Source organism: Scatophagus argus, chromosome 2 (genome assembly GCF_020382885.2).
Source record: "Scatophagus argus isolate fScaArg1 chromosome 2, fScaArg1.pri, whole genome shotgun sequence".
NCBI lineage: Eukaryota > Metazoa > Chordata > Actinopteri > Scatophagidae > Scatophagus > Scatophagus argus.
Genome location: NC_058494.1, coordinates 19,506,975 through 19,533,178, shown reverse-complemented (window position 1 = coordinate 19,533,178; position 26,204 = coordinate 19,506,975). Strand labels below are relative to the sequence as shown.

The window sequence follows — 26,204 nt, the reverse complement described above, 5'->3', positions numbered from 1 at the left end:
CACATGAAAACAGCATGAAGAGATGAATTATTTTCACATATTACTCTGTGAACTGAGGATTTATTTCAACCAAAACAGAGGCGATTGCGCAAAGACAAACCAAGACAGTTTTGGAGAGTTCTATTTAATTTATGTCTCATCTGAAATAAGTGTGTTTTCCTGTGAGTAAACATGGAAATTAAACTCATCTTAGTTTGGTAAAAGAGAAATTTGAATTGAGAAGGTGTACCGTTATATTTCTGTGTTTAGTAGGCTAAAAAGGTAAGAATATTTCATTTCTTTACATTCTGTGAGTTCATGTTGTTTACTTTAACAGACTTAATGTCAGATGTCAGCAGAAAACCTGGAAATGTCAAGGTGAGGAACATCAACAGGCTCTCTTTGTTCCTCTGCACACATGAAAACTGAGTCTTTCCAGATCCGAAACATTCAGTGAAAGAGTTTCTCACACAGAGGCAATGTGTTGCTCAACAGGCCGGACCTGCAGTACTTCAGCAAATCCTCGTCCGAACCAGCAGGTGATGTCCGCCGTGTCTAGCGTAAAGAAGAATAGTCTGTCTCTGCAACGTGTCCTCCTGTAGACCGATCGCGGGTCTGCTGAAAGCACCCCTCTGATGGCGGCTGAGGCTTCCTCCGGACCACGCAGGAACTTGAACCTGGGTCTGTCACGCTCACAGGGTCCTGTGTGACATGGGGCAGCAGTTTGTTATGCTACAAAAGACTGTTTTCATACTCAACTTTGATAAAAGCGCCCTCTTGTGGAGATAAGCACAACAACATCGCCTTTTCTCACTTTCTCAAGCTGTAGGTTTGGCTTACCTGACAGGTGTGAGGGAAGGAATTGTTCTAACTCCCACTCAGCCTGATGGGTGAAGCGCACCTCCAGACTCCCAACAGGAGGCTCTCTGATCCAGCCAGCAATTGTGCTGTAGGCCTCCTCTCCATAGCAAGGGCGGTCCGCTGTCGATTCTGCTGGTTCGGTTTTGGGAGAGTCTGCAACGTGGTCGGTGCTTTCACAATTCACCTGACAAAGGTCACCTTGGGTCACGTAGGCCTTGACGTCCTGCAGCACATCCTGTAGGTGTGTGTGGTGGGAAATCTGAGTGCTGGCTCCAGATGAATCTTTTACTGGAATATCAACTTCAGACACGTCTCTTGAGAGAAGACTCCCAAAGTCGTCATCATCAGTTCTTTCACTTTTTAGGTCTGACAGAGCATCTGTTTCTGAGTCTTTTTGGAGGTTTAATATGGCGGTTGTCTCATTTAGGGACACAGAAGTTGCGTCTGGTTGATCTGTGTCAGTGTCATAAGCCATGGCCATCCTGGTGTGGGGAGAGTCATACTCTGGGATGTAGGGTTTGATGTCCAGCACTGGGGTGCCAGAGATCATGTCAATGTCTGACAGATATATTGTATCACCTAGAAAATAGAGATAGGATGCATTCTGTTATACCAAGAGGAGTCAGTTTGTTTCTGTGGTTGAGGTTAAATGTGACAGCTGAACATTTGGACTTCTAGTTTATTTTATTTAACAGCTGGTGAAAAGTTTAGAGTTTATTATGTTTAGATTCTGTTCAGTCAGTACACATGTCCTCACAAACACACAATTAGCACACAGTTAACAATTTAAGACGCAACTTCTTACACTCACCTACAATTTTATTGAGTTTAGCGAGAGTTAGGCCCAATGCATTTGGTCGATGCGGACTGCGCGTTGAGTACACACCAACTCTCTGACCGTTCAGTCTGGGAGGTTTCACTTTGGCTTTGTAATTCAGGTGCCCATTTTTGTGGAAGACAAAAATGATCCTGTAAAGAACAAATGGAAACACACACAGACGACATGAAATAAGCAGTCCATACATAAAGTCTGCACGTCCGCAGAGGCAGCTTTATATCTTGTGTAAAATGGGGAAAAAACTCTTCAGTGTGTGAAAGGACACCTCAGTCTCAAAAGACAAGCAAATACATAAGGAAAAGACTCAAATGTCTCAGTACATTTATGTTGTTTTAATGTTTAAATTCATGCTCCATTGCAATTAATTTTGTGGTTTTGTGTAGACTTGACATCAATAGCATAATTAGCTCCTGAAAGTTGAAATTAATTTTGTTAGCCACAACACTTCAATAAGGTCAGTGGAATGAAAAACACAGCTTGGAAAGCAGCAGCGACACATTTTTGCTAATATTTTGGGTAAAAGTGACACTGGACCGTATGTGACCTACCACACATGGGAGTAGTGTTCCAGGCCTAACAGAGCATGCTCAGGGTTATTGAAGACACTCTGCTGGATGCGCAGTTCGGCCCTTGAGGGGCCACAAATGGTGGGCTGTCTGGGGGTCGCATTCTTCACAGAGAAACAGGAACTGATGTAACCAATCGGGGCTGTCTGGATGTTTCCTGCAACATTTCACAGTTAACAGTGTTGTTTGCTTATTTTTTTACTTTTATAACATATTCAATGCTTCAACTTTATAACACAGTAAATAGTACTCTGCACCATCATTTATGTGTTTTACTGTCATTTGTATTTTATTATTTATGTCTTCATACATAAATAATACACATATGTATAACACAAAATAATACACATGTAATAGACAGATTAATTTTGTACTGAAAGGAAGAGAAATAAATCAGATTTTCTGCTTTTCTCTGATTTATATTATTGTATCATTGGTAATATTTATACCTTTCTCCAGTGCAGCCTGTGATGATGCTGGAGAAGGCGGTGGTGGTGGTGTCTGGGCTTTATCAGGCTCACAGTGACCAAACTTTGCCACAGCAGACTGAATGGATCCCATATGCTTGCGATGAGCTCTGACTGCACTGTCCAGCATCTGCCTGTTGAACAACCGCATATAACAGTAAATACCAGATCAAAAGGAATACTGTGACTACAAAGAAACAGAGCAAATCCAACGGAATAAAGTAGCAGAAGTGCTGCGCGGGAAGAAGATGAGAGACGAAAGATGTCTGAACTGTTACAAAAGGTTAATGGCACATTCATATCTCCACTTGTTCACTGCGTGCGATGTTGTGAACATACCTCAGGTTCTTGATTTCTTTTCTCATCACAGAAACCTGCTGATTCAGCTGATTAATGCGCTCACCGCAGCACTCACACAGTGGACTCATCTCACCGACACAAAGGAGGACACCGAAGAACAGCCGGTTTTCAGTGAGCCAACTTTTAGCTCGCCGTTTAAACAACAAACAAACAAACAAACCGCACGCTGGTGAAAAACGTGCGCGAACTCTTCAATGCGGAAGCGAGTGTTGTACTTCCTGTTGGAGCGTCTCACGTGACCACACGGTGACGATTCGAGCGGTGGATTTGTCACATCATGCAAGTTGTGTTTTGTTTTTGTTTTTTTATGTTTTAGAACCAAGAAAACGTTACTTGCGGATTGCGCTCCAATGCTGCAGAAGTAACTGATAAAATTGCAGTCGTATTACATTCCGGCGCGGGGCAGCCAAGAGTCACACATGTGTGATGTCACAGTCATCAGTTACGACTTTTTTCAACAAAGCTTTATTCGTCAGACAGAACCACAGTACAGTTAGTACACGGAGTAAGTACCTTTACTTAAGTACAGCCCATGAATACATTTACTCTACATTACATAGAGAAATATTTCTGACTTATCTGACAGCTGCAGCAACTTGTTACTCTTACAGGTTTAATTTTAACATACAAAAATACAAGATCATTTGATATCATATAAAAATATATAAGAATACATAGATGAAACAGAAGATAAACTGGTTCCACCTCACCAGCTACAACATACAACAGTTTACCCACAGTTTACAAATTTGAAGTACTTATTCATAGTTTTTACTCCACCACAGTGTCTGACTGCTGTAGTCGCTAGCCAGTTTGCAGATTACAATTTTTATTACCCTTCCTGTTAAGGGAAAACCACATATTTCAGATTTTAGTAAATTGACAAATGAAGTGAAATTAATTTTGGATTCCGTGTTGCTTTTGAGAAATAAACTAGGATAATTTTTAAAAAAACAAACAAAAAACTTCATTGTCACTGTGAAAACAAGGCTGTTTTCAGTTGAAGTTGACTTTTTAGAGATAAACAAGGATTTCATAGAATACTATGGACTGCTGCACATTAAACTAGCCCGCAGTATATAAAGTAGTTAAAATTAGTGCAACCTTAAACACCCAAAGGAGCAAATTCAACATAATGTAAATGAATGATAAAATGCAACAGTAATATCAATCAAAAAACACAATATATAACAATCCTAAAACAGAAAAAAAAATAATCAAAAACTATTAGACCCTGAACAGGAACACCAGTACAGTCTGTAGTCTTAGCAAATTTTGTTATGTAGAAAACAGAAATAAAAAAATCTATCAATTAATTTAAACAAAATGTTTATTTGATTACTGATCATATATTCGTCACAGTTAGATATTATGTGTCTGTGGATGACACAGACAATAATGAACACAGTCAGATGATTGTGAGCAGTGTATTTTATTAAGTGGAAAACGACTTTTACAAAATTCGATCAAATAAATCCACAATTACAAATATATAATTACTACTGATTAATACCATTTACTCTTTAAATAAGCAGGAAAATTTTGCTGTTTACTAAATGCAAAATACAAAATAGAATTCATGAGCTTTGCTGTGAAGCGCAAACCACAATAAATAAGCATATAGGTTTGGTTTTAATTCATACATTTGTCAAATAAGCAAAGCATATGCTCAGTGTAATTGTTCTCGTCAACCAACAGGCTGCACACCAGCCAGAATAATATTCACAAACTGAGACTGAATAAGGATGTAGGCTGGTTTCCTTGTGTAGGAACTGAGGCAGTACGTCAACTGTGTGTTTAGGAGAATTAGAAAGAATTTCCTGGGAGATATTCTTGTGGAGGAGGCGGCGAGGACAAGGTGGGTACTGAGAACAATTTGTTTTGTTCGGGTGCACTGATCAACGGTACACCATTCAAATCTAAAAAAGACACACACACACAGCACACTGTTCATTTTATTACATTCAAACAGGCAATATTTCATGTTTTTATATAAAAAAAACCTTCTGGCAGTCTAAATTCCCTCTATATTACCTTCATCATCTCTTTTGTCTTGAGAGAGAGAGATGTCTTCCTCCTCATCTGGACCCAAGTCCTCAATCGTGACCTGGTTAAGGGCATCTCTGCCTTGTGACTCTACATAGAGGGTCCCCACCTGGCTAGGAGCCACAGGAGGAGCAGGAGCTGCAGCTGGAACAAGGCCTTGGGTCAGGGTGGGGACTGGAACAGGATCTGGAGCTGGAGCCAAATCTTGGGCGGGGATTGGAGCTGTATCTAGATCTTTGACCAGAGCTGGAGAAGAAACTGAAGGTGAAAAGAGGGCTGGAGTCAGTGTAACTGAAGCTGGAGGAGTCACAGTAGGAGCAAAGCTTTGAACAGATCCAAACACAGGCAGAGGAGCTGGGGCAGCGAGGACAGGTGCTGGTTGCGATCCCACAACAGGTAAGGAAGTCTGAGAGCCTGATGCTTGATCAAGGACGACCTCAGCGGGTTCAGACACCACCACTACGGCAGGAGCATCCTGAGGTACTGCTACCTCTTCCTGAATGACAGATATCTCTGGCACGGGTTCAGTTTTCCTGGGCCTCCCTTTCTTCTTTGCACCACTCCTGTCCTCAGCTCTTGGTCTTTTCCTCTGGCTCTCCAACCTGAATGAGTACAACAATCGAAATCAACCTCAACAGCACTGGACATTGATGTTAGCTCTATGTGAGACTTTTGCAAAGCTAATAGTACAAAGTCCTTGACCTGTATCTGCGTCAATAGACACACCAGAGCAACCTTTGGTTTCCTCTTGCTCCACATTCAATATAAAACACAGGAGTGATAAGCAACTGATAATGTTTTCACATTGTTAAGCACAGTGTTTTATAATGCAAAATTTGTTAATAAAGCCTTACTAAATCTTCCTTACTGAAGCTTTTAATTCTGCCGTTGCTCTCTACAGATAACACATACACATAACCACTTGAATTTGGATAATTTGTCATCACTACTGAACTTTGATGACACAGTGAACACAGTCGTAAATGTATGTCACTGGACTAACGTTCACTATGCTTTTCTATAAATTTACCCAAAAACCCACTGGTTAGTTGCCTTTTCTTCTGCTTCAGCCTTTCTCTTCCTGAGAAGATCTCTGTCCCTCAGCCGTCGACGGATCCCCCCTATAAAGCAGGAACCCAGTCAGAGAAACCATTCTAGCAGGGACAGTACCAAAAATCATAAATAAAAATAAAAAGCTGGGTTTTTTTTTTTGTTTTTTCTTACACGACAGGCAAATGTGAGCGACTGATGGCATATAAAGATCTGGTTTATAGACAAACTTGTTTTCTTCCAGCTACACCCTGGCAAGTCCTCAAAAGAAACACTCTAAGGATTAAAATACAATTACAAAAACAGATTAAACTTCTTTCTTATTTGCTTTGATATTGATTAAAATACTTGTGTCAGAGCTGACCCTATAAAGCACCACATTGGATCTTATATGCAAACAAGTAACTAACTCACTCAACTTTCTGGTGTGGAACCACTGAAATGCTTAATTTCAAAAGATGAGAAAAAATATTAAAAATTAACCTTGGTCCTCATTTGGAGTTTTACTTTCCGATTGTTTCTCTTGTTGCGACGTATCCTCCATTCTGAGTGCTGCTATGAATGAAATCTACTCATTGATGGCGGGCAAGCATAGAAAACAAGACAGAATAACGTCTGACTGTTTTCTATTCCCACCCCTAAGTGAATTATCTGGTTAACCATTACCATAGCGCTGGGAGAGTTCTTGCAGCTTTGGTCTTATCATATTTGTAAAGCTGGAGGAGTTGGCACAGCACTGACAGAGAAAGAAAAAAAAAATAACTGGAGCAAGTTGTGTGTGGGCAGTGTGTGATAGGGATAAAATATGTACAGTATATGTGCTAAAGGGTGAAATACATATAGAAGAAGACTTATTAGACCCAAAAGCAAAAATCACTTGCGTGAAATGCTGTTTTAATTAGAGTGAACAGTTTAGAAAATAAAACAGATTCTTCTGTTATGCATGTATGTGTTTATACAAGTAGCTGATAAAGCTAAGATGATGAAGCTAAAATATTGCTGCTGCTCAGCAATGGCAAAGGTATACTTAACTGAATTTAGACAATTATCGAAAATATATAAAATTTCTTTATATGAACGAAGGTCACAAAACACATAAAAGTTAAATGAAGTTCTGAATATGACATAAATAAGCCAATATTCCAAAGCGCTGTTAGTACTGTACTGGTAGACCATGTTGAAAAGTCAGTAAATGAAGTAAGAAATCCTGTCTTCAACTGGAGTAGCGGCATACCCATCTTATCTCACAGATGGACAGCTGCTCAGTTGGGGCGTGTTCTCAATCTTCTCACAGCACATTGAGCCCTGATGTGTGTGTTTGAGACACTCAGAGAAAGAAGCTGTCCAGCAGAGTAAATAACACTCAACTGCCAATTGCCTCCAGAGTTGCAGGGGAATAATTGAGAGTCCCTTGTTTAAATTCATTCAGGTCTACACTGAAGGAGCTTCAAGCAATTCACACACACTCTCTAAGTTTATAAAAGGAGAACGGTAGTCTAAGTCTAAATCACTGTCCGATTCATGTTGTACATATGGACGAATTTATGGGTGCAAGCGAGCTGCTGTGGAAAATATGCTCTATATGTATAATATAATATGTTCTGTCAATTCAAAAACATCATCTTGCAAGCCCAAACAATACTTAGCAATATAACCTGGTATTATACACTAGGACTGACAAATTGTCCCAATGTTAGGGTTAAACTAAAAGCGACACATATGCATAGTCACACTTAAACTACCTTGAACTGCTGATCAAAAGAGCACGAGCTGCACAGAGTTAACTCTTCAGCCGGTAAAAGTCAGACAACAGAAGGGACCGAATATTATCAGCTTTACTGTCAAAGGCAGAAGCAGAAAAGGCTGTCACTCACTCACTCCTACTGTTGCACAATGAAACTCAAGTTTGAGCAATGTCAAAGCAGACATTACACTGCCATCTTCTGGTGTGCTTTCTCAACTACCAAACTCCAGTTTAATAACACTTCATATGCATTTATCTTGTATAGCCTACATATAAGATTGGCTATTTGGATAGCCTGCCCTGAACAGCGGCTATAAGGCATAACAGCATGGATCTAATGCTCATTTGTATCAACATTTCCCCATATTAAAGTAATCCCACAAGTCAAAACACAGTTTAACAAAAATTCTAAGTAACTGATTTATGTTTTGATCCATAAAAACCTGCAATTCATACTCGGTAGACTTGTATTTGAGGTCTCTGGCATCTCAGGAAGTACAGGGGGGTGGGGTTAGAGGGGGTGCCCTGCTCTCCACATGCATATACAATGCTCTCTTTACTGCAAACCGAGCGCACGCCTCCTCTCTTGCAATGTGCCCAAAGACGTTAAAAAAATCTTGCACTTATGAACAAAAAGTACAACACAGCTTATCTCCAATGCAGTTTATTGATCAAAATAGTCACAAGAATTACAAATTCATTAGTAACTGGGCTACAGTTAAACGTACAAAGGAGGTGTTTATGCTTTTTTTTGGGGGGGGGGGGGCAACAGGTTTAAGTGACATTCAAAACATGATTTATTGTTATTATGAGATATTTCCATACTAACACTTTAAATATGACACAATATAATGTTAGATGTATCGAAGGTGGGCACGTTTACGCTATGAAACTTCATTAAGTTTAGCAGGTAAACTAAGTTCACCATATGACCTACTTTATCGACGGCTAATTGCTTGAACGCTATAGGCTATCGGTTCAACCGGACACATGTATTCTGCGTTCCTTCATTTTACAGCAGCGGCGTTTCAGACAAAAGGCTCTTGTCTTCACTAAACATAACACTGTACTTTCCTTGCAGAAATAAATTGCACCATAGCACTGTCTCGGGGCAGCGTCATGTTCTGTGACTGCAATGCCTTTGTGGAGGCGATGGGCGGCTCTGGACGTAGATGGCGCTGTTGAGCATATATTTTGTTTCAGTCCCGTTTCCCTCCATGGTTTCTCCTCTCTCCGACTAACTTAGCGTTTGGCTCAGTTCATTATACAGTCCATATTCTCCCTCCATTAGGGCATCTCTGCCTTTGGACTGAAGATCCCACCAAAACCCAAGAGAGAAAAGTTTTACTTTCATAGGGCAAGATGGACATGAAAAAGAGGATCCACTTGGAGCTAAGAAACAGGACACCGTCTGATGTGAGTCGTGCTTTTTAAAACCAACCCTTAGTTTTCTGGCTAGCCTTGCTAGCCAGCTTGCTACTTTTTTGCTTTGCGAGTGACCTGTGTGGCTAACGTAATGGTGACCACATGGGCTTTAGATTATGTTTCTCGTTTATAATAGGGCGGAAAACACTCGCACAACAAGCTTAATCTTTTATACTGTCCTGGATTGGGCGTATGGGGGCAACGAGACGAGAAAAGCTATATTCAATCGTTACTTTGAAACGGCGATTCCTCAGCTTGCTGGCATTATTGCAGTGCTTTAACCGTTTCGCAGCCTCCTTGGTCAGTGGTGCACACACGATTCAGCTCGACTCCACCGTTGTAGCACAATTAGTAAACTTCTTTTTACGCTGATATATTGGGAAATTTTCTCCATGCGCTGCGTTTGGCTTTCACAAAGTGGTATATTTTATACAGACCTTGGAAGCCATGTTTGCTGCTAGCGTAACTGCTAAAACGGGGCGCTTTTTTTATTACAAATTCTCTTTTACAACTCCCAGGCGATCGTGCAAATATTGAGTTTTGGTAACATGTAGTTAATCGAGCCATCGCCGATCACGAGTTACGTCTTGAAATTTGTGTAGTGTACGTTAACGTTAATATCAAATGGCCAGATTCAGCAGCGACAACAAAAAACAGTCACTTGATTCACGAGTCATCCATACCTTGACCATTTAACGTTAAACCGCTGTTGCTCTAGTCAAAGCCAGTTGATATTTACACAGACTGCAACAAACAGACAGCCGCTGCTGTAATCGAAATTTGCCATGTTGAAGATGGTGCGATTTATAAGTTTTAAAGGGAGTGTGCAGCAGTTAATTCCCTAAAATAGCTCGCACAGTCGTAGAGCAGCAACGTTGTCCTTTCATATCGCCAGCTACTCGTCTAAACATTGCATATTTCTTTAACCTAATGAAGTCTAGATCAGATGATACCGAGTCCGAATCATTCAGACACCAGCCACATAACTTAGTATTTTTGTTCCCGCCATATTACCCCCTTCGCTACAATGCTCAAAGACAACAAAATCCACCCAGGTGGAAACTTGAAACACAAGACACAACTATTCTTTCTTTCAGTATTTTTCATTAAGGCTAAGCTTGACGTTGTTTTCAATCAAACTGATGGATTTTATGGCCACCGGCTTCATTAACCGCGTCAGCCTGCTTGAATGATACGGAGATCCGGTGCACCGCGCTTGATGCGTGGGCAGCCAAAAACTCGACCGTCGGCGTTTCCTCTCGACTCATGCATGAAATAAAACTGATTTAACATCGAAAATTAACTCAGATAATGTGTAAGTAACGATAATTACTCTGTCTAAACAGCACGTTTTTGCCATTGAAGTGTTCAGAGAACTGCATACTGTATCGCAGGAATCGCCATGTTGTCATTCTGTCGTCTTTGAAGCTCTGGGAGAAAGGAACTGTCTCCATCTTTGTTTTTACTAAATTTCCGCTCTCAATATATTTCCTTCGCCACTTCGCCCTGAAAACGATGCAGTACCCTTTAACAGACTGGCAATATCGGTCGTTCGCTCGACGACAAAGAATATTCCACTTCCCCAATGAAAGCTGGTTTTACGAAAAAAAGAAAGTCTTTACTAAGGGTGTATTCGCAATCCTTTCCGTTGCTGTTGGGTTGGCTAATGGCGGGCAGACAGACCTCTCTAGCTGCTCCTCTACTGCACGGCAGCGTTTAAAAGGGGCAATGGCTAGCGTGTAGCAAGCTAGCTCACAAAAATCATTGCATTTGTCATTAGTGACTGCATCGGCAGGCCATGGGCAGCTACTTCTTTGCTCTTCCTCATTTAAGAGAAATCCGGTTATTAATTGCCGTGGCCGAACAAGTAAAACACACAGTGATTCGGAGTGTTTTTAGACGGAGACACGGTGTCCATTTCGGCGTTTTACCCGAGAATTCATGATGTTTGACGTTTGTCAACAACTTTTTTGCAACGTTTTTGTCCAACTGAATTGCGCAACCAGTGTTAGCTTTAACTGACTCAAAAGTAACTCCGCCTTCAGACTTGTTTTCTAATATTTTACATAAATTGCAAAATGCCTTTAGTTTTTTGTTTTGTTTTTTACACAAAGTAAAGAATATTTTGCTAACAAAAACAACATACTATGTTAAACACGTTATTGGTCATGTTGTTTGCAGCTTGTTTTGTCGTTGATTTGGTTTACAAAAACTACATTGTTTTGTTTTAGAGAAGATAATTTGTGAATTATTTTGCACTTTATTAATTTGCATTGTTTTAGATTAATTTCTGTTCTAGTTATGGATAAATACGGAGCATAGTTCCACTAAATGGATGAAACAGTGGCAATTGTGGGTTTTTTATGTGATATTATCTATTTTCTATATTTTAGGTACGAGAACTTGTCCTTGACAATTGTCGGTCATTTGAAGGAAAAATCGAAGGCCTCACAGCTGAGTTTGTCAACCTGGAGTTCCTCAGTTTGATAAACGTTGGCTTAATCTCAGTCTCCAACCTGCCTAAACTAGGAAAGCTCAAGAAGGTAAAAATGATGTTTCACCTTCGCACTTCAATGTAAAAGCTGAATCGAAACAAGTGTCAAATAATATTTCCTTCTGCTATCTTTCAGCTGGAGTTGAGTGACAACAGAATCAGTGGCGGCCTTGATGTTTTAGCAGAGAAACTCCCCAACCTCACACATCTAAACCTGAGTGGCAACAAATTGAAAGACATCAGCACATTGGAACCATTGGTATGCACTCACCACATGTATACATCTGCTTGCAAGCATGGTGCTGCTTGTTGTCTTATTTCATGTTAATGTGAAATTTATTCTAAATTGACAAAGCATTTTAAACATATATACACAATCTTGATATGCATGCAGCTATAGTAATGTAAATGCGATTACAGTTTAGTAGGATTTAGGATGTTTCTCGTCATATAGTGGGATTGACTCTGAATATGTACAGGAGAGATCTTTCTTATGAAAAGAACATATAATTACTTTCCTGGACTTATTAGAAATTGTTATGAAAACAAAAATATATGAGAAACCTTTCGGCAAACTGCTTGCAAGATTCTTCTGGTCATCCATGCAAGACATTGCTGTGTACTTTGAAAATTCACTATAGAAACTTAAACTTTACCAATAAAATGAACATATACAAAATTCCTTTTTGTCTAATAGAGAGAATTAAGTACCTGACAGATCAAGTAGTTCTGCTTACAGGGTCTTAATAGGTATTACACAGAAAACCAAATTTGTATAAGTGGAGTATTTGTTTTCTTACAGGGAATATCACACAACCTTATACACACTAGACACACATCAGCATGTAATGTGTTTAACTCGAGACTCGACAGCAGTTCAGCAACAGTTTCTCATCACAGTGCTTCCCTGTGTCTGATCAACAGAAAAAGCTGGATAACCTGAAGAGTTTGGACCTGTTCAACTGTGAAGTAACAAACCTGAATGACTACAGAGAGAGTGTGTTCAAGTTGCTGCCCCAGCTTACCTACCTGGATGGCTATGACATGGAGGACAGGGAAGCCTCTGACTCTGACGGAGAGGTGGACGGAGACGGTGTAGATGATGATGAAGACGAGGGTAAGAAGTTCTTGTAGTATCTCATAGATGCCTTCCTGGTCTTCCTGCTGCCGTGATGTCCTTTAGTCTAGAATAGATGCTGCCAAATAGATTGAGAATAATATACTGCTAAAAAATGCGAGAATACAACTTAACTTCATAATGGCTGTCTGCCTGAAACTTCACTTTTATTTTTACACAGTTTAATTTACTGTCTCTTACTTCAAACATGTAGCTTGCGGTTGACTTATCGCTGTTTATTTTGCGTTGCAGAGGGAGAGGAGGAGGAAGATGAGGACGGAGAGGAGGAGGACTTTGATGAGGAAGAGGATGATGAGGAAGATGAAGAGGAGGTAGAAGGAGAAGAAGATGATGATGAGGTCAGCGGAGAAGATGAGGTAACAATTTAAAAAAAAAAAGCTTGATGGGGTTAGTTTGCTGAATATTTTCTTGAAAGGAGTTTCTATGCATTGTTTCTGTTTTAACTTGTACCTCTTTGTTTACCAAGGAGGAAGATTTTGGTCAGGATGGGGAGGTGGATGAAGAAGATGAAGATGAGGATGAGGATGATGATGGTATGCCTCTTCCTTTGATTGAACACGCCCCCTCATATATCTAAATCCCATGGGCAACTCAGCAGCTTACACACTAAACTACTGTTTTAATTACAACACAGCACTGTCCTCTCTTTGCATTTTACAACGCCAAACTCTCAGCAGTTTGGTTTAGGTTGTTACATGTTTTCATAGATATTCCAAAATTGAATGAATTCACTCCCAGCTGTTGTGGGAACTCATAGTATTAAGATTGCAAAAATAATTCTATACAGCACATAGTATCATGTTGCTGTGTGGGTGAGGTGAGGGGGGGCAAAGGTCAGAGGTCAAATGTACATAAACTGCAGTTGGAAAACAGTTTTGTTATTAATGGGAAGGCAGGGTGACTTAGAATCAAAGAGATATGAATAGAATTCTGAGTATGTGCACATTTATTGGTGCCAAGGTGAACTTGATGATGACTAATAAAAAAATTTTATCAGGAATAATACGACACCTGCTGGTAGTTTTGTTTGCTTTATGCAGAAGAGTTCAAAAACTTCACAGGGCCTTATGAAGGGCCTGCCACAGTGATTACTTAACTGAATATCTGTGGTACAACTAAAGTCAGTGACATAGCAATGTTAAACGTAAGAACAACAACAAAAAAAAAAAACAGACAAGCTCAGGAGACCCGGGGGTGTCTCTTAAATCCTAAAAAATGTAAATACTGAAGATACATGTCTTAGAATTTATTTTGAGACACTCGTTGTGTAACACAATGACATGCAGGGACAGGAAAACACCTCAACCCTGTCCTTCATAATGTGATTCTTGCATGACTAAAGTGTTAGACTGAGTTGTTGTTTTGGTGCCTACGGATATTCCCTTTATTTTGCTAAGATTGAAGTTTCGGTTGCTTGGCAGCTCTGACACACCACATGACGCAGATTTCCTCTTTGTCCCCCCCCCCCCCCCAGAAGCAGAATCTGGCAGAGGCGAGAAGAGAAAGCGAGACCCAGAGGATGAGGATGACGAGGACGAGGACGAAGACGACGACTAAGAGCAAAACTGAAAACGAGAGCCCACCGAGTTACCCTTCCTCCCCCAACAAACCCGAACGTCCGCCCTCCGACAACTCGCACCGCCTTTGTAATCCACGTCTACCCCCCCCAGCTCTGAGCTCTTTTTACTGGGGCAAGACTGTACTGGATGGGTGGGCCAAGTGGAGCTGCCCTCCCCCCTTTTTTTTCTCCCCCCCCCCTCCATGGAACTGAGAGCCACCCAACACCCTCCACCTCACCCACCCCACGGCCCCGAGGTTCTCAGGCAGCCCAGCACTCAGCATTCCACAATTTCACTGTCGATCCCTCTTTATGTATTCCCGTGTGAGGACTTTGGGACTGGTATCTAGTTTTGGGTCTGTGCTTTTAATATTTTGTTGAATGAATTATTTTTTGTTGTTGGGTTTATTATTTCTCTTTTTTTGTCTTTTTTTTTTCTGTTCCTTATTTTTCCCAATAAAATTATTGCTATAGCAGCTGTGCAACCAGCGAGCCATGATTTTTAGCGTGGCTGCCTGTTGCATAAATCAAGGTTGTAGCTACATTTTTACTTTCTGTATGACAAAAAAAAAAACAAAAACAAAAAAACTTTGTAAATAAAATGTTAACATTTTGTGCTTTTCTCTTGTCCTGCCTCGCTTTTCTGGTGTCCCTGAACTTAACGTAACGTTGGATCATTGGTGCTGACCAAGAAAAGTCCACAGAAAAGGCTTTAACAGATTGACTTGTAAAAACAACAACAACAAAAACCTAAACTGATACAATATTCAATTGTCAATTTGTATGTGGAAATGGCTATTGGTCACCATAATCATCACTGCTCTCCAAACTCGCCATAAGGAGACCCTTTTCTATTGAGAACAATGTAAGTGATGGAGGGTTGGAGGGTCAAAATCCACAGTGTTCATTCTGTGTTATGCTGTGTGAGGCGAGTCTAATGTTAAGTGAAGTGGGTGTCTTCTAGAGTTGGTCTGTTCAGTATGAAATCCCCTCGTAGAAATATGAAGCCACTAACTTAGATTCCCAGTTGATTTGGCCAGCGACTCATTATTTTTGCTTAGTGCATTTTTGCACAGAACAAGGATTGTGGACTTTGTCCCCCACCTCTGACACTCAAATTATGTTTCACTAAGTGGTCAATATGGACAGGAAAAATGAGTCCACTTTTGGGCTTGATAAGCCCTTGACAAAGTGGTATCTGCTTGGAACCACAGGTCACATATGACTGAGCTGTGGGTAGTCAAATCTTTTCTAGTTTTTTATTTTAATAATTTTTAGAAGACTGAAGAGGAAAAGGTGTTGAGCAATGATGATGGTTTTTGCAGTTAACTGTTCAGTTAAGACTGTTCAAATATTCATGTGTTTGTGCAACTGAGTGAATTTTTTTTATGTTGATTTACTGCTTTCTATTACAGAAGAGACATGGATTTCCCAGAAAAATCTAATTTCATAACATGTTTTATGTGATGAATATATATATATATATACATTTTAAAAACAACATTTTTAAAAAAATGGATAACCTTTTACAGTATTTTTTTAACGAAATGCATTTAACAGACTTTGATGACAACATAATAATCGCATTACACAAAGTGAGACTAATATGAACCCATCGACAACCCTTTAATGAAATGTTTTATGAAATCAGACATGTTTGGATGGTGAAAGCCACAGATCTCTGCAGCGACATTATTGCTCCAGTGCAATGTAAGATATGTCCATGTTTTAATACAGACAGGCCTCTAATTTTTTCTGAGCACTTTGTATTTGCCACATTCATAACAGTGCAACAAAATGACTTAAGAAAAAGATTTACATAGACAACCTTTCTTACTTACTGCAAATTGCTTACTGTTAACAATTCATGCTAATTCATGTATATTGAAATTATACTGTTTATAGAAGTGCAAGCAGACCACTGATTGACACAAGATGGTACACCACAAATTTCCAAACATCTGAGTGGGTTGTTGCTCTACTTGGCAGTGAAGTATTTTTGTTGTTGTTGTCTCAGTGTCACACCACAGTTTTGAAACAGTGTCATTTCACATAAACTGCAAATATTGAATCAAATTCAAGCATTCACGAATTTAAAGGGATATTCGAGCAATTTAGTAATGCACTTAAATGTAGCCGAGAACTCAAAATGAGACTGGTCAACTCAAAAATCGATGCTGCAGAGGTTAAAATATCACGTCTGCATCTGAATTCTAGGTAAATTCAGACTTTCTTCTCAACTAAAAAACATGGCGGACCAAACGGCGACTGCGCCAAAACCACTCAGCTGCCCTTACTGCTCTTCCAACAGAAAATGTTTGCCCTCTGGAAAAAAAAATAAAAAATAAAAATGGCAGTTAAAAAACAGCTGCAAGGACTCAGAATAAAACGAAGCCACACACACACGGTAAGATGCACGGAAAGAAATATTCAAGGAAAAAAAAATCAAACAGGCAGAGCACGGGAAAAAGCTTTATGACAATATGTTTGTGTCCGTGATGGTTTCCATGGAAACACAGATCTCAGCTCTGAGTTAGTCTGAGGGAGATGGGGAGGGGGTGCTAACCTTTTCAGCCTAAAAGAAGTCTGTCTCTTTTTTGTGAAACTGTCAAGCATTTGTGAAACCAAGTCCTGTGAAGTCCACCTGCAGTCCACCCACTTGTTGCCTGATTAAACCCACATACAGCTGTTGGACTGCATTTATTAATCTCAGAGATATATTAATCAAACTCCAACAGACTGACCAAACATGACATTTGAGCTGGAACAGTGAGGTTAGTTGAATTATCAGCAACTATATTTTGTTTATTCATTGACTGAAAGATGCAAGTCACGCCATGAACAGTGACATCATAAAATAAAATGTGGTATTATGAAATAAATGTTTTATAAATAAAATAAAAATCATATCTGATGAAATGCACTTATTATGAAGATGGGTGATGGAATAACATTCAATGATCATTAGCTGTATGTTAATTATTTCAACTGCAAATGACTGCAGTTTTAGGAAGTGTGGCTTCATATGCGGGCACACAGGTGGTTGAATAGGGCAACAGTAAACTGAGTAAGAGGAGAACATAAAACTATAAAACAGTGCTGAAGAAATGGGCTCAAAAATGGAAGCTGCTGCACTTAACTAAGAGATATGCAATACGTATTTGTGGTACAACCTGCATCAAGCACTGAAGCTAACCAATGACCTTAAGCTAACCAATGACCAATAACCAATGCAATATTTGGCAGAAACATAAACAAATATCTTCATTTGCACTACAAATGAAACTACAATGATGAACTAATGAACTACAAATACAAATGGAATTTTTAAAAAAAAATCAACTGCAAATCCCTGTGAGAAAAAGGAAGCTAAATGGAAGTACAATCTGTCTGTTAAACTATTATGATGTGAACAAACAGTCAAATCAGCCCTTATGCAAGTTCACTTGCTGACTGTAAAAAAACAAAAACAAAAAAACAGCAGCATATTGTGGGAATGTGTTGAGAGTTGTCCAACAACAGCAGTGATCATTGGCTGGGGGCATTTATGCTCCTGGACAAAAGTCAGCCAGAGACGAAGCTGTACTAGAACTGTCCTGCCAGAGGTCAAAAGGTTCACAGTTGTATTGAGGCCAGTGTGTGAGGATTGGTGTGGCAGTTTCCATGCATTACATCTTTGACAAGTGGCCATGAGATGTATGCCAAATCTAGAAAATCATTATTGTGCTTGTGCCTCCCACTACATACTGTAAATACGGGCATGCATGGTATTTTGTACTGTATCTGACTGGTTATCTCAGGTTCAAGAACTATAATGTGTTGGTGAATATGTGCAAGCGGTTCTGTGATATCTATGCATATTTACATGCCAATCAGAGCGTTGTTCCTCTCAACATGGAGCTGAGAGACAAGGAAATGGTTTCTCTTCTAGTTTGTCGGGAAAAAAAATGCCAAAAAAAAAAAAAAAAATTCTGAAAGCAACGAGAAACTGGTCTGACTGCACGAGGTGAAAACTATGAACACCGTTCAGAAGATCCCTGAGGGAAAACGCATTTCTTTCTTTTTATGGCCTTTACCAAGTGCTCAGTGTAAACGTGTATACATTTTGCAGTATATGTCTTTGTTTTTAATTAGTATCATCACAGCTGAGCATTTAAAAATAAAACAATGATTGTGTCCCTGTCACATTTAAGTAAAATGATCACATTCAGTCCCCAATCAGAGCTCACTCCTGTTCCACCAGCCAAATCAAGTTTCTTTAACGGCTGAAGCAGCATCACACCAGGAATCTAAAAACAAAAGAAAATAAGAAAAAAGATCTACTCATCTGTACTCTGTACTGGACGTCTCAACCCTGTTGGCTTAAAGTGTGTTATTTATTAAAAAAAAAAAACAACTATTCTTGAGCTTGGAGATAGCAGTCGTGAATGAGACTTGTTGTGTCTAAGTCAGTAAATTAAATTACTGGCTAATCAATCAGTTAAGCAACTTGATACCTCAGCATACAGATGAGATACTAAAGGGAGACCTGCCATGGTATGAAATCTCTGATGGGAGGCACATTTCTATCATCATCCCCTAATATTCTTCATATTTCCCCACTCTAACTTATGTTATCACTGGAGCTGTGAGGTGTTCACATTTTACTATCTACTACAGTAGCAGACCCTCTTTCAGCCTTAACACACAAATGGTATCCCTGGTGTCATGTTTCGGGTTTTTAGAGACATTAAAAGAAACCTCATTAAGAGAAACACAGTCAGAACTGAACACTAGTGGATCACAAGCGAACTCACAAGTGGAGTGAGACTCCAGCTCTACAGCGGCTTTAAAATGTTTCTTCACAGTTACTCCAGATCAGGAAAACCCAAGCAGGATTTTTTTTTCTTTTCTTTTCTTTTCTTTTTTTGCACAATTTCCCCAAAAAATTACAACGCAAATTCAAGTACTTGATTAAACAGTACCTTCTTTGACTGTATTTTTCAAGATAAATATAAAAATTAAGATCAGAACTGCTACATGGCATCAGTTACAGAGTTGGCTTATACAAAAGCTGCTGTGAAACGGACTGATTTTTCACCAATTTTCCAGTCATTTAAAAAATAAAAAACAAATGCAGCTCTATGGAATGTAAGAACACAGTGGGAGGGAAAAGAAATTTTTCATTCATTTAAATCATTTGCTTACAAGCACGCATACATTAAAAACCACAGGCATCTCCAGTTTCAGTAGTTTAAATATGGTGGGGGGGGGCATAGAAAATAAATTTAGCATTATCTTACAATCACACAGGACGTTTATGCCTACCCTGCAATATCTTTCAAACAACACGCAGCCACATCATTCAGCCCAAATAGGCACAAACATCCTTTTATCTCTCATCCACAAAGAGAATAAAAAAAAGCTAAAAATTACAATATACTTGCATAGCTGTGAAGCATACAAAAGAAAAACACTGTAAAGGTCAACAGGTGCAATGAGTTTTAAAACGCGTTACAGCTGGGTAAGACTCAGTGTTTCAGTGTACACGAACAAAGGACATGTGCACGACGGGCTGAAAGAAAACACACGGTTGAGGTTAAAATCACCCCTGTGCAGTGAGTATGAAGGGATCATTAAAGGATAAGAGGTGAGTCAAAACCCTTAGAAGAGTGTGATGGTGTTCAAAATTGTACAGTAATGCATGTGTTCCCACGAGGAGGTGAAGGTGGCTCCCCAAGTCGGGGAAGGTCTTAAAGTGAGCTCTGAGACTGGGAGTTTTTGATGTTCTTAATCTCCAGCTCCAGCTGTTTGACGCGCACCTCCCTCTGCTGGAGGAGCTCCCTCAACCGTCGGATTTCCTCCTGCTGCTTGTGGAACTTCATAAGCAGCTGTGGACGAAATAGACATATGTTGGAATATATCAAGGGTGAAGTACAGACGTTTTCACAGAATCCTATTTATTTGAATCGTATCCTATTTTTCTCATCGTCCCTTACTTTTCAGCTTCACTTTGATTTAGTCACAAAAGTCTCCCAAAGCAGTCTATCAAGCCGCTGCCTGAACCTTCTGATTGGTGGAGAACGTTTGGGCTGTACACAGACTGACGAGACTCAGGACTCAAAAATACTCCTATGCAATTTATGTTATGTTTTGTCATAGTTTTTATTCACCGCTGAAAGCGTAACTTTATTATATTAATGAAAACCATTAAAAGTGATGTCCCCATTTGATTTGATTTTTAGTCAGCCTAAATTCTTGCAGTCCTTCCTTTAATTTTATTTTGTGGTTAGACAAGTTTTATATCAGCATCAATTCTTTAGGAGTAAAACTGAATATAATTTCAGGATTAGAACATCAATAAAACAAAAATTTAATTGAAGGTCACATATAATTTTTCTGTTGGACTTGGAAAGTCTAAAGATCAGTTTCACTATACACTGTAATTAAATAGGCTGTAAATAAACAGAACTATTAAATTGTCTTCAAAGCTTTCTCCTTACGTGTGAAAAATATATAAAGTCAGATTCCGAAAATGGCAAATCAAAACGCAAACGGAAGATTATGAACTCAAGGAATGACCGACCCCCCAAAGTCACTCTGTACCTCATTCTCTGTTCGAGGAGGAGAGCAAAGTGCGAGGTCATCTCCGTTGCTGAAGGGTATCCGACTCTTGTCGTCCACTGTTTGGCTGCTGTCCTCCTTGCTGTCTTTGGTTCCCAGTTGGTCCTGAATGTACGCCAGCTGCAGCAAGCCCGGCCTGCTCTGAGACCTGCGAGCGTCCAGCGAGTTTCCCACCCCCTTGTTCATCTCCGAATACGACTCTGCTATCTGACTTCCAGGCTTCAGAGATATGAGCACTGGGCCTGGAAGACAAAGGTTAGAAATCAAACTACCTAACAGTTCAGTTAGTAGTTAGGATTAGTCCCACTATGACTCATCTACTTCAAATGAAGAAGTTTTGCTTGTAAGGTAAGGAACTACTAATAGATTAGATAATGATTATTAATATTATAAATATTGAAGCAAAATATACTTATACTGTGGTAAAAACAACAACACATTGAAATTAATGTAGGAATATAGGTAATACATGTGGTTATGACTAGGCAATCATATACTGATTTCAGTATCAAGATGATCCGATCATATCGTTAAAAATGTTCTCGTCTAAATCAATGATTCCAATAAAATTGAAAAGTTTTTGTTAAACGTATGGGAAGAGTTTTGTTTAATGTAATGCATAATAGTGAAACAAATGTAATGCATAATAGTGAAACAAATGTAATGCATAATAGTGAAACAAAATTTACATCACTTAGTCATTTTACATATCTTTACATTAAATTTGCATGCATTTGTCAGATAAACAGCAAACAAAAACCCTGATCGTGATTTAGTTTGGATTAGTTCACCAGCAGCCTTTCACTAAGGGCAATGAGAGAACAGCTGTAAACACAAATGTCACACACACACACACACACATTAATTCTGACCTTTATCGATGCCGCTGAGCCACTCCTCTGCAGTCAAAGCAGGCTTGTTACCAGCCGTCATTGGATAAATGTCTTCTTGGTACGACTCCGACTGGAAACGGATGCACAGCACATTCAGGCGGACGCATACACCGTAAGTCAAGTCTCAGAAATGTATTAAGCTAAAAATGAATGTTTTTTTTTGAGGTTTGTGAGAATGCATGCACTCTCACCCTGCGCGGTACAATCATGGAGAGAGGCTCAATGATGCTCTTGATTGTCACCAGCTTGTAGAACCTGAACACCTCACAGGAGCTCACGTCAAGGCCTCTCTTTGGCATCACACCTGAAGGAGACAGGCAGACAGAGACAGTTTTACTCCGTTACACAGGAAACACCTCTTTTGTCTTGTACCACTATGCTATACTATACCTACAAACAACATTTGTTATATTTGTTAAGTATTGTCACCTTCGACTAAAGGTCAATGGAGATAAGGTAGTGAGGGCTAGAAGAAAGTAAAACGTAACTGCGAGTTAGAAGGACTGCAATTTCATCGTGGTTTGGAAAGAAAAAGTATAATGCTAATGCTAATCAACGCTATCAATTCTGGAACATGCAAAAGAAGACTTAAAAAGCCCTTTAATAAGGGCACATTCAGTTCATATTGCAATGGAAGAAAAAAAATCAAAGATGCCAGTGCAGGGCAACCTGGTGCAAAGCCAGACCCATACTGAGCACAGCTTCAGACCAGTACAGAAACCTCAGACTTTTTAACTCTTTTAACATCGGCTCAAATTCAAATGAATAGTCTGTTTTTCATCAATAGACCCTTTCAATGAATTTAAACATTGATTTCTCCAGTTCTTATTACATTTTTGGACTGCCAGGCTGCTTTGAAGACTCAAGACACCATAAGTTTCTGTAGTTCTGATTTTTCAACAGGACGTTCTTTCTTAAAATGAGTCTACTTTATCAATACATTATTATATTACATGTTGATGTAACTTTTAATTGCAGTCTGTGAGTGTGCTACATTTTGCTTGCTTCCTGCAAGTGAAACAGTTGGTGCTTTACATCTCAGCTGTATCTCTGTAACTCAAGAGTTGCTGCTGCTGCTGGAAGGTTCCATAAATAATAAATTGGAAAAAATTTTGACTAGTTTCTAAAAATCTTCTATCCAACAATATTAGTGTCTTGTGTTTGAAATCTCCAACATGTCGAGCATCATGCTGCATGTCACTTCATTTGATCTACGACTTTGTTCTTTCAAGAGCTGGTTTGGCTATTCAAATATTGCAGGCTTATTTGCACAGCAGCTTTGCTTACAGGCGCGAGAGGGTCAGCACAGTGAGAAGGCAAGCAGAGTTTTCACATTTAAGTAAACTACATAGACACAAGTATTGGGACACCTGACCATCCCACCAACATGAACTTTCGCAATCTAAATTCATAAACGTTAACATGGAGTTGGTACCCCCTTTTGCAGCTATAACAGCTTTCAGGCTTTCCACAAGATTTTGGAGTGTTTCTGTGGGAATTTGTGGCCATTCATGCAGTAGAGCATTTGTGAGGTCAGACACTGATGTTGGACCAAAAAGGTCTGGCTCACAATCTCCGTTCCACTTCAAGTGTGGAAAAGGTATTGGATGGGGTTGAGGTCAGGGCTCTGTGTGGGCCAGTCAAGTTCTTCCACACCAAACTCATCCAACCATGTCTTTATCAACTTTGCTTTGTACACTGTAGCACAGTCATGCTGGAATAGAAAAGGACCTTCCCCAAACTGTTGCCACAAAGTTGGAAGCATAGCTTTGTCCAAAATGTCTTGGTATGCTGAAGCATTAAGATTTCCCTTCACTGGATGTAAGGGGGCGAGCACAACCCCTGAATAACAGGCCCATACCACACACGAATTCAATTATAAGTGTGTCCCAGTACTTTTGTCTATATAATGTAACTCAAATGAAAAGTCCAGCATGCTGCAGTTTGAGTTAAAAAAAGCATTTAGTGCCAGTGTGTGGGTGACCTTTGTGATTTCACCAGGGCGTGTGTGTGTTTCTTACCCAATCCTTTCTGAGGTAGGTGCGAGCGGTACTCTGTTAGGTAATGGATATACGGTTTTTCCGAGCTGATCTCATAGTACCTTATATTTCCGTCACCCTGACAGAGACAAGAGAAGTCTTTGTAACAACAACATGTAAGTAAGTATTTTGCGTATGAATGTAGAGAAACTTTCTTCTTGCTCTTAGAGACCTACCTTCCCTGCAAGATAAAGCATGTGTGTGTCAGGGTCGTAGAAAGGGAAAAGGACTCCTGACGAGCCATCCAGGTTCTCTTGTAACAAAGGCACAGACAGATCGTCCTACAAACACGCACACAAACATCAAAAACAACACTTAAGCACCATTGATATGTCCAAAAATCCCTACACACAAGAAGCACTCTACAGGACTGAATTGAAAAACACCGAACACTCAAATCTCTAATCCGTCCGCTGACCATAATCTTCCACCCAGGATACACATCGCACAGGTCAAAACACAGCAGCCTGCCACACAGGCCATCAGGCTATCATTACAGGTTAACAGTTGTTATTGATCAGAGAATAGCTCTGGCCCTACTTTAACAGGGTCACAGGGATTTTTTTCCTGATAGGCTGTCAGGTGGTTTAACTTGTCCACCAATCTGTCCACTAGATGGTAGAGTTGTGTGTGAGCAAGGGTCCACTTCACACTGAGTGGAGGAGCATCTCATGAGGTCACACATGAGGATAAAAAGAAGCTTGTTATTTTCTTTTTCTACAGTTCAAGTATTTGACTGACTGGAGCAAAACCAGATGAACCAATGAGTTGCTGAACACAGCTTCCTGCAGTTAATCAGGTCCAACATTCATCTCAGTTTTTATCTTAATATTTTCTACTTTTATTTATTTCAATATTCAGCTATTTTTTTTGTTTGTTTTTCTTTGTTTTTAATCCTGACACTCTAATGCTCACAGGCTTTAAATGACTCATAACCCCCTCCACTGCTGAAATATTCTGCCCAGTATTATTCTGTATTATTGTTAATTCTCTATTTTTGGGATTGTGCTTATCTGGTATTTATTCTTGTTTTTTGGTATCTTTAGCTTCTTGTACCGTACAGATTGTATACACAGGCATCTGGAGCCAAGGCATCTCTGTATGTCACTATTAGCTGTTGCTAAACAACATCACCCTCAGCTGCAGTGAAATTATAATGGGCATTTTTCCCAATTATCTGACATTTTATTGACAAAATAAGAAACAGATTGATTTCAAACACTTGTCAGATTAATGAAAATCATCATCAGTTGAGCAGAAAACATATTCAGTAATTAATGAATGTAAATATAATGTGTATTGACTGCGAATTACTGGAAGAAAAGAGTAAACTTCAAGGGACAACAAATAATTTGAATTTACAATATTTTTTATGGCACAAGATGGCAGGGAGTGTCAGTGTTTCTTTTCTTTTTTGTGAGACATCCTCTCCCACAATAGAAAAACATTAAGTAGCTACGACAAAATAGTTGTTGATCAGCGAAACGACAAATGTGACAAAATGATCCAAACTGCACAGCTTTTTCAGAGTGATCTTATGGTCTTCATCAGTGAATGAAGCTGGTTCAGGTGTCATCACGAGACAACGTGATCGTATGTGACGTCACATGACAGAACTTTCACGTACCAACACCTGATCCAGCTCCATTCCCTGCTTAAGAAATGTGAAGTGTTGATGAAAGCACCCCAGAAAGACAGTAATCAGGCCTTTGACTTCCCATCATCGTGTCACAACATGATTCTCACGCTGTCAGCTGCTCTGCTGCTGCTCTCACCTGATCCCACAAAGTGATCTGTCGGTCGTTCCAACGTGAAGTGCCCGTGGTGAGGAGCATCTTCATGTTACCCAGGATGAGGACCTTGCTGACTTTGTGCGTCTTGCAGCTGCCTTCCTGCAAACATACAATACAGCACACATTAAACAAAGCATCGAACATACTGAACATTTGGTACACACAGTGTGAATTCTGTAAGAGATATGAAAGGCATAGACTAATTTACTGTCAATAACAGCTCAATATTCCATCACTGTGGTATAATGTTATATGCTCATGTAAACATGAGAGCAGACTAATGTAAAGAGTGTGAGTCACTGGCTGGTGACCCAGAGGTCTTTGGAGTTATGCTGTGGGCCTGCTCAGAG

At 39.7% G+C, this 26,204-nt stretch overlaps 4 protein-coding genes across 9 annotated transcripts in view; 1 reads left to right on the top strand and 3 right to left on the bottom strand.

Moving 5' to 3' along the window:
• Positions 1 to 40: 40 nt before the first annotated feature.
• trmo (tRNA methyltransferase O) lies at positions 41 to 3,515 on the bottom strand. The gene is made up of 6 exons (XM_046416369.1): positions 3,051 to 3,515; positions 2,694 to 2,845; positions 2,227 to 2,401; positions 1,652 to 1,809; positions 820 to 1,419; positions 41 to 681 (listed from the first exon to the last, which is right to left on the bottom strand). The coding sequence occupies exons 1-6, from the start codon at positions 3,137 to 3,139 to the stop codon at positions 446 to 448; spliced, it is 1,410 nt and encodes a 469-aa protein (XP_046272325.1). The 5' UTR covers positions 3,140 to 3,515; the 3' UTR covers positions 41 to 445.
• Positions 3,516 to 4,484: 969 nt separating this feature from the next.
• hemgn (hemogen) lies at positions 4,485 to 6,834 on the bottom strand. Of its 2 annotated transcripts, none has more exons than XM_046416388.1 (4): positions 6,651 to 6,834; positions 6,160 to 6,238; positions 5,106 to 5,719; positions 4,485 to 4,990 (listed from the first exon to the last, which is right to left on the bottom strand). In XM_046416388.1, the coding sequence occupies exons 1-4, from the start codon at positions 6,709 to 6,711 to the stop codon at positions 4,878 to 4,880; spliced, it is 867 nt and encodes a 288-aa protein (XP_046272344.1). In that variant the 5' UTR covers positions 6,712 to 6,834; the 3' UTR covers positions 4,485 to 4,877. The 2 variants fall into 2 exon arrangements, with proteins under 2 accessions (XP_046272344.1, XP_046272335.1); XM_046416379.1 differs by having other exon boundaries at positions 6,148 to 6,238; positions 6,651 to 6,824.
• A 2,058-nt stretch (positions 6,835 to 8,892) lies between these two features.
• On the top strand, positions 8,893 to 15,139 carry anp32b (acidic (leucine-rich) nuclear phosphoprotein 32 family, member B). Of its 4 annotated transcripts, none has more exons than XM_046416423.1 (7): positions 8,893 to 9,327; positions 11,730 to 11,879; positions 11,967 to 12,089; positions 12,755 to 12,947; positions 13,200 to 13,324; positions 13,435 to 13,501; positions 14,443 to 15,139. In XM_046416423.1, exons 1-7 carry the CDS (start codon positions 9,274 to 9,276, stop codon positions 14,523 to 14,525), a joined length of 795 nt encoding a protein of 264 aa, XP_046272379.1. In that variant the 5' UTR covers positions 8,893 to 9,273; the 3' UTR covers positions 14,526 to 15,139. The 4 variants fall into 4 exon arrangements, with proteins under 4 accessions (XP_046272379.1, XP_046272363.1, XP_046272356.1 ...); XM_046416407.1 differs by lacking the exon at positions 8,893 to 9,327 and adding an exon at positions 9,392 to 9,636 and having other exon boundaries at positions 13,200 to 13,306; XM_046416400.1 differs by lacking the exon at positions 8,893 to 9,327 and adding an exon at positions 9,394 to 9,636.
• Positions 15,140 to 15,966: 827 nt separating this feature from the next.
• The window catches only part of coro2aa (coronin 2Aa), a 37,252-nt gene continuing 27,014 nt past the window's right edge, over positions 15,967 to 26,204 (bottom strand). For both annotated transcript variants that reach the window (XM_046416348.1, XM_046416357.1), the window contains exons 6-12: positions 25,837 to 25,953; positions 24,238 to 24,342; positions 24,044 to 24,140; positions 22,214 to 22,326; positions 22,002 to 22,092; positions 21,112 to 21,371; positions 15,967 to 20,396 (exon numbers count right to left, since the gene is read on the bottom strand). In XM_046416348.1, coding sequence (XP_046272304.1) covers positions 20,259 to 20,396; positions 21,112 to 21,371; positions 22,002 to 22,092; positions 22,214 to 22,326; positions 24,044 to 24,140; positions 24,238 to 24,342; positions 25,837 to 25,953 — 921 coding nt within the window. In that variant the 3' untranslated portion in view covers positions 15,967 to 20,258. The remainder of the gene's footprint in view (positions 20,397 to 21,111; positions 21,372 to 22,001; positions 22,093 to 22,213; positions 22,327 to 24,043; positions 24,141 to 24,237; positions 24,343 to 25,836; positions 25,954 to 26,204) is intronic.

Coding starts and splice junctions, on each gene's coding strand:
- trmo (XM_046416369.1), bottom strand. CDS start 3,139: ATGAGTCCACTGTGTGAGTGCTGCGGTGAGCGCATTAATCAGCTGAAT. Junction 2,846..3,050: donor AAAGAAATCAAGAACCTGAG/GTATGTTCACAA, acceptor GTTGTTCAACAG/GCAGATGCTGGACAGTGCAG. Junction 1,810..2,226: donor GAACACTACTCCCATGTGTG/GTAGGTCACATA, acceptor TGTTCTTTACAG/GATCATTTTTGTCTTCCACA.
- hemgn (XM_046416379.1), bottom strand. CDS start 6,711: ATGGAGGATACGTCGCAACAAGAGAAACAATCGGAAAGTAAAACTCCA. Junction 6,239..6,650: donor AACTCCAAATGAGGACCAAG/GTTAATTTTTAA, acceptor CCTGCTTTATAG/GGGGGATCCGTCGACGGCTG. Junction 5,720..6,147: donor ACTAACCAGTGGGTTTTTGG/GTAAATTTATAG, acceptor GTACTCATTCAG/GTTGGAGAGCCAGAGGAAAA.
- anp32b (XM_046416400.1), top strand. CDS start 9,529: ATGGGGGCAACGAGACGAGAAAAGCTATATTCAATCGTTACTTTGAAA. Junction 9,637..11,729: donor ACCGTTTCGCAGCCTCCTTG/GTCAGTGGTGCA, acceptor TCTATATTTTAG/GTACGAGAACTTGTCCTTGA. Junction 12,090..12,754: donor TCAGCACATTGGAACCATTG/GTATGCACTCAC, acceptor TCTGATCAACAG/AAAAAGCTGGATAACCTGAA.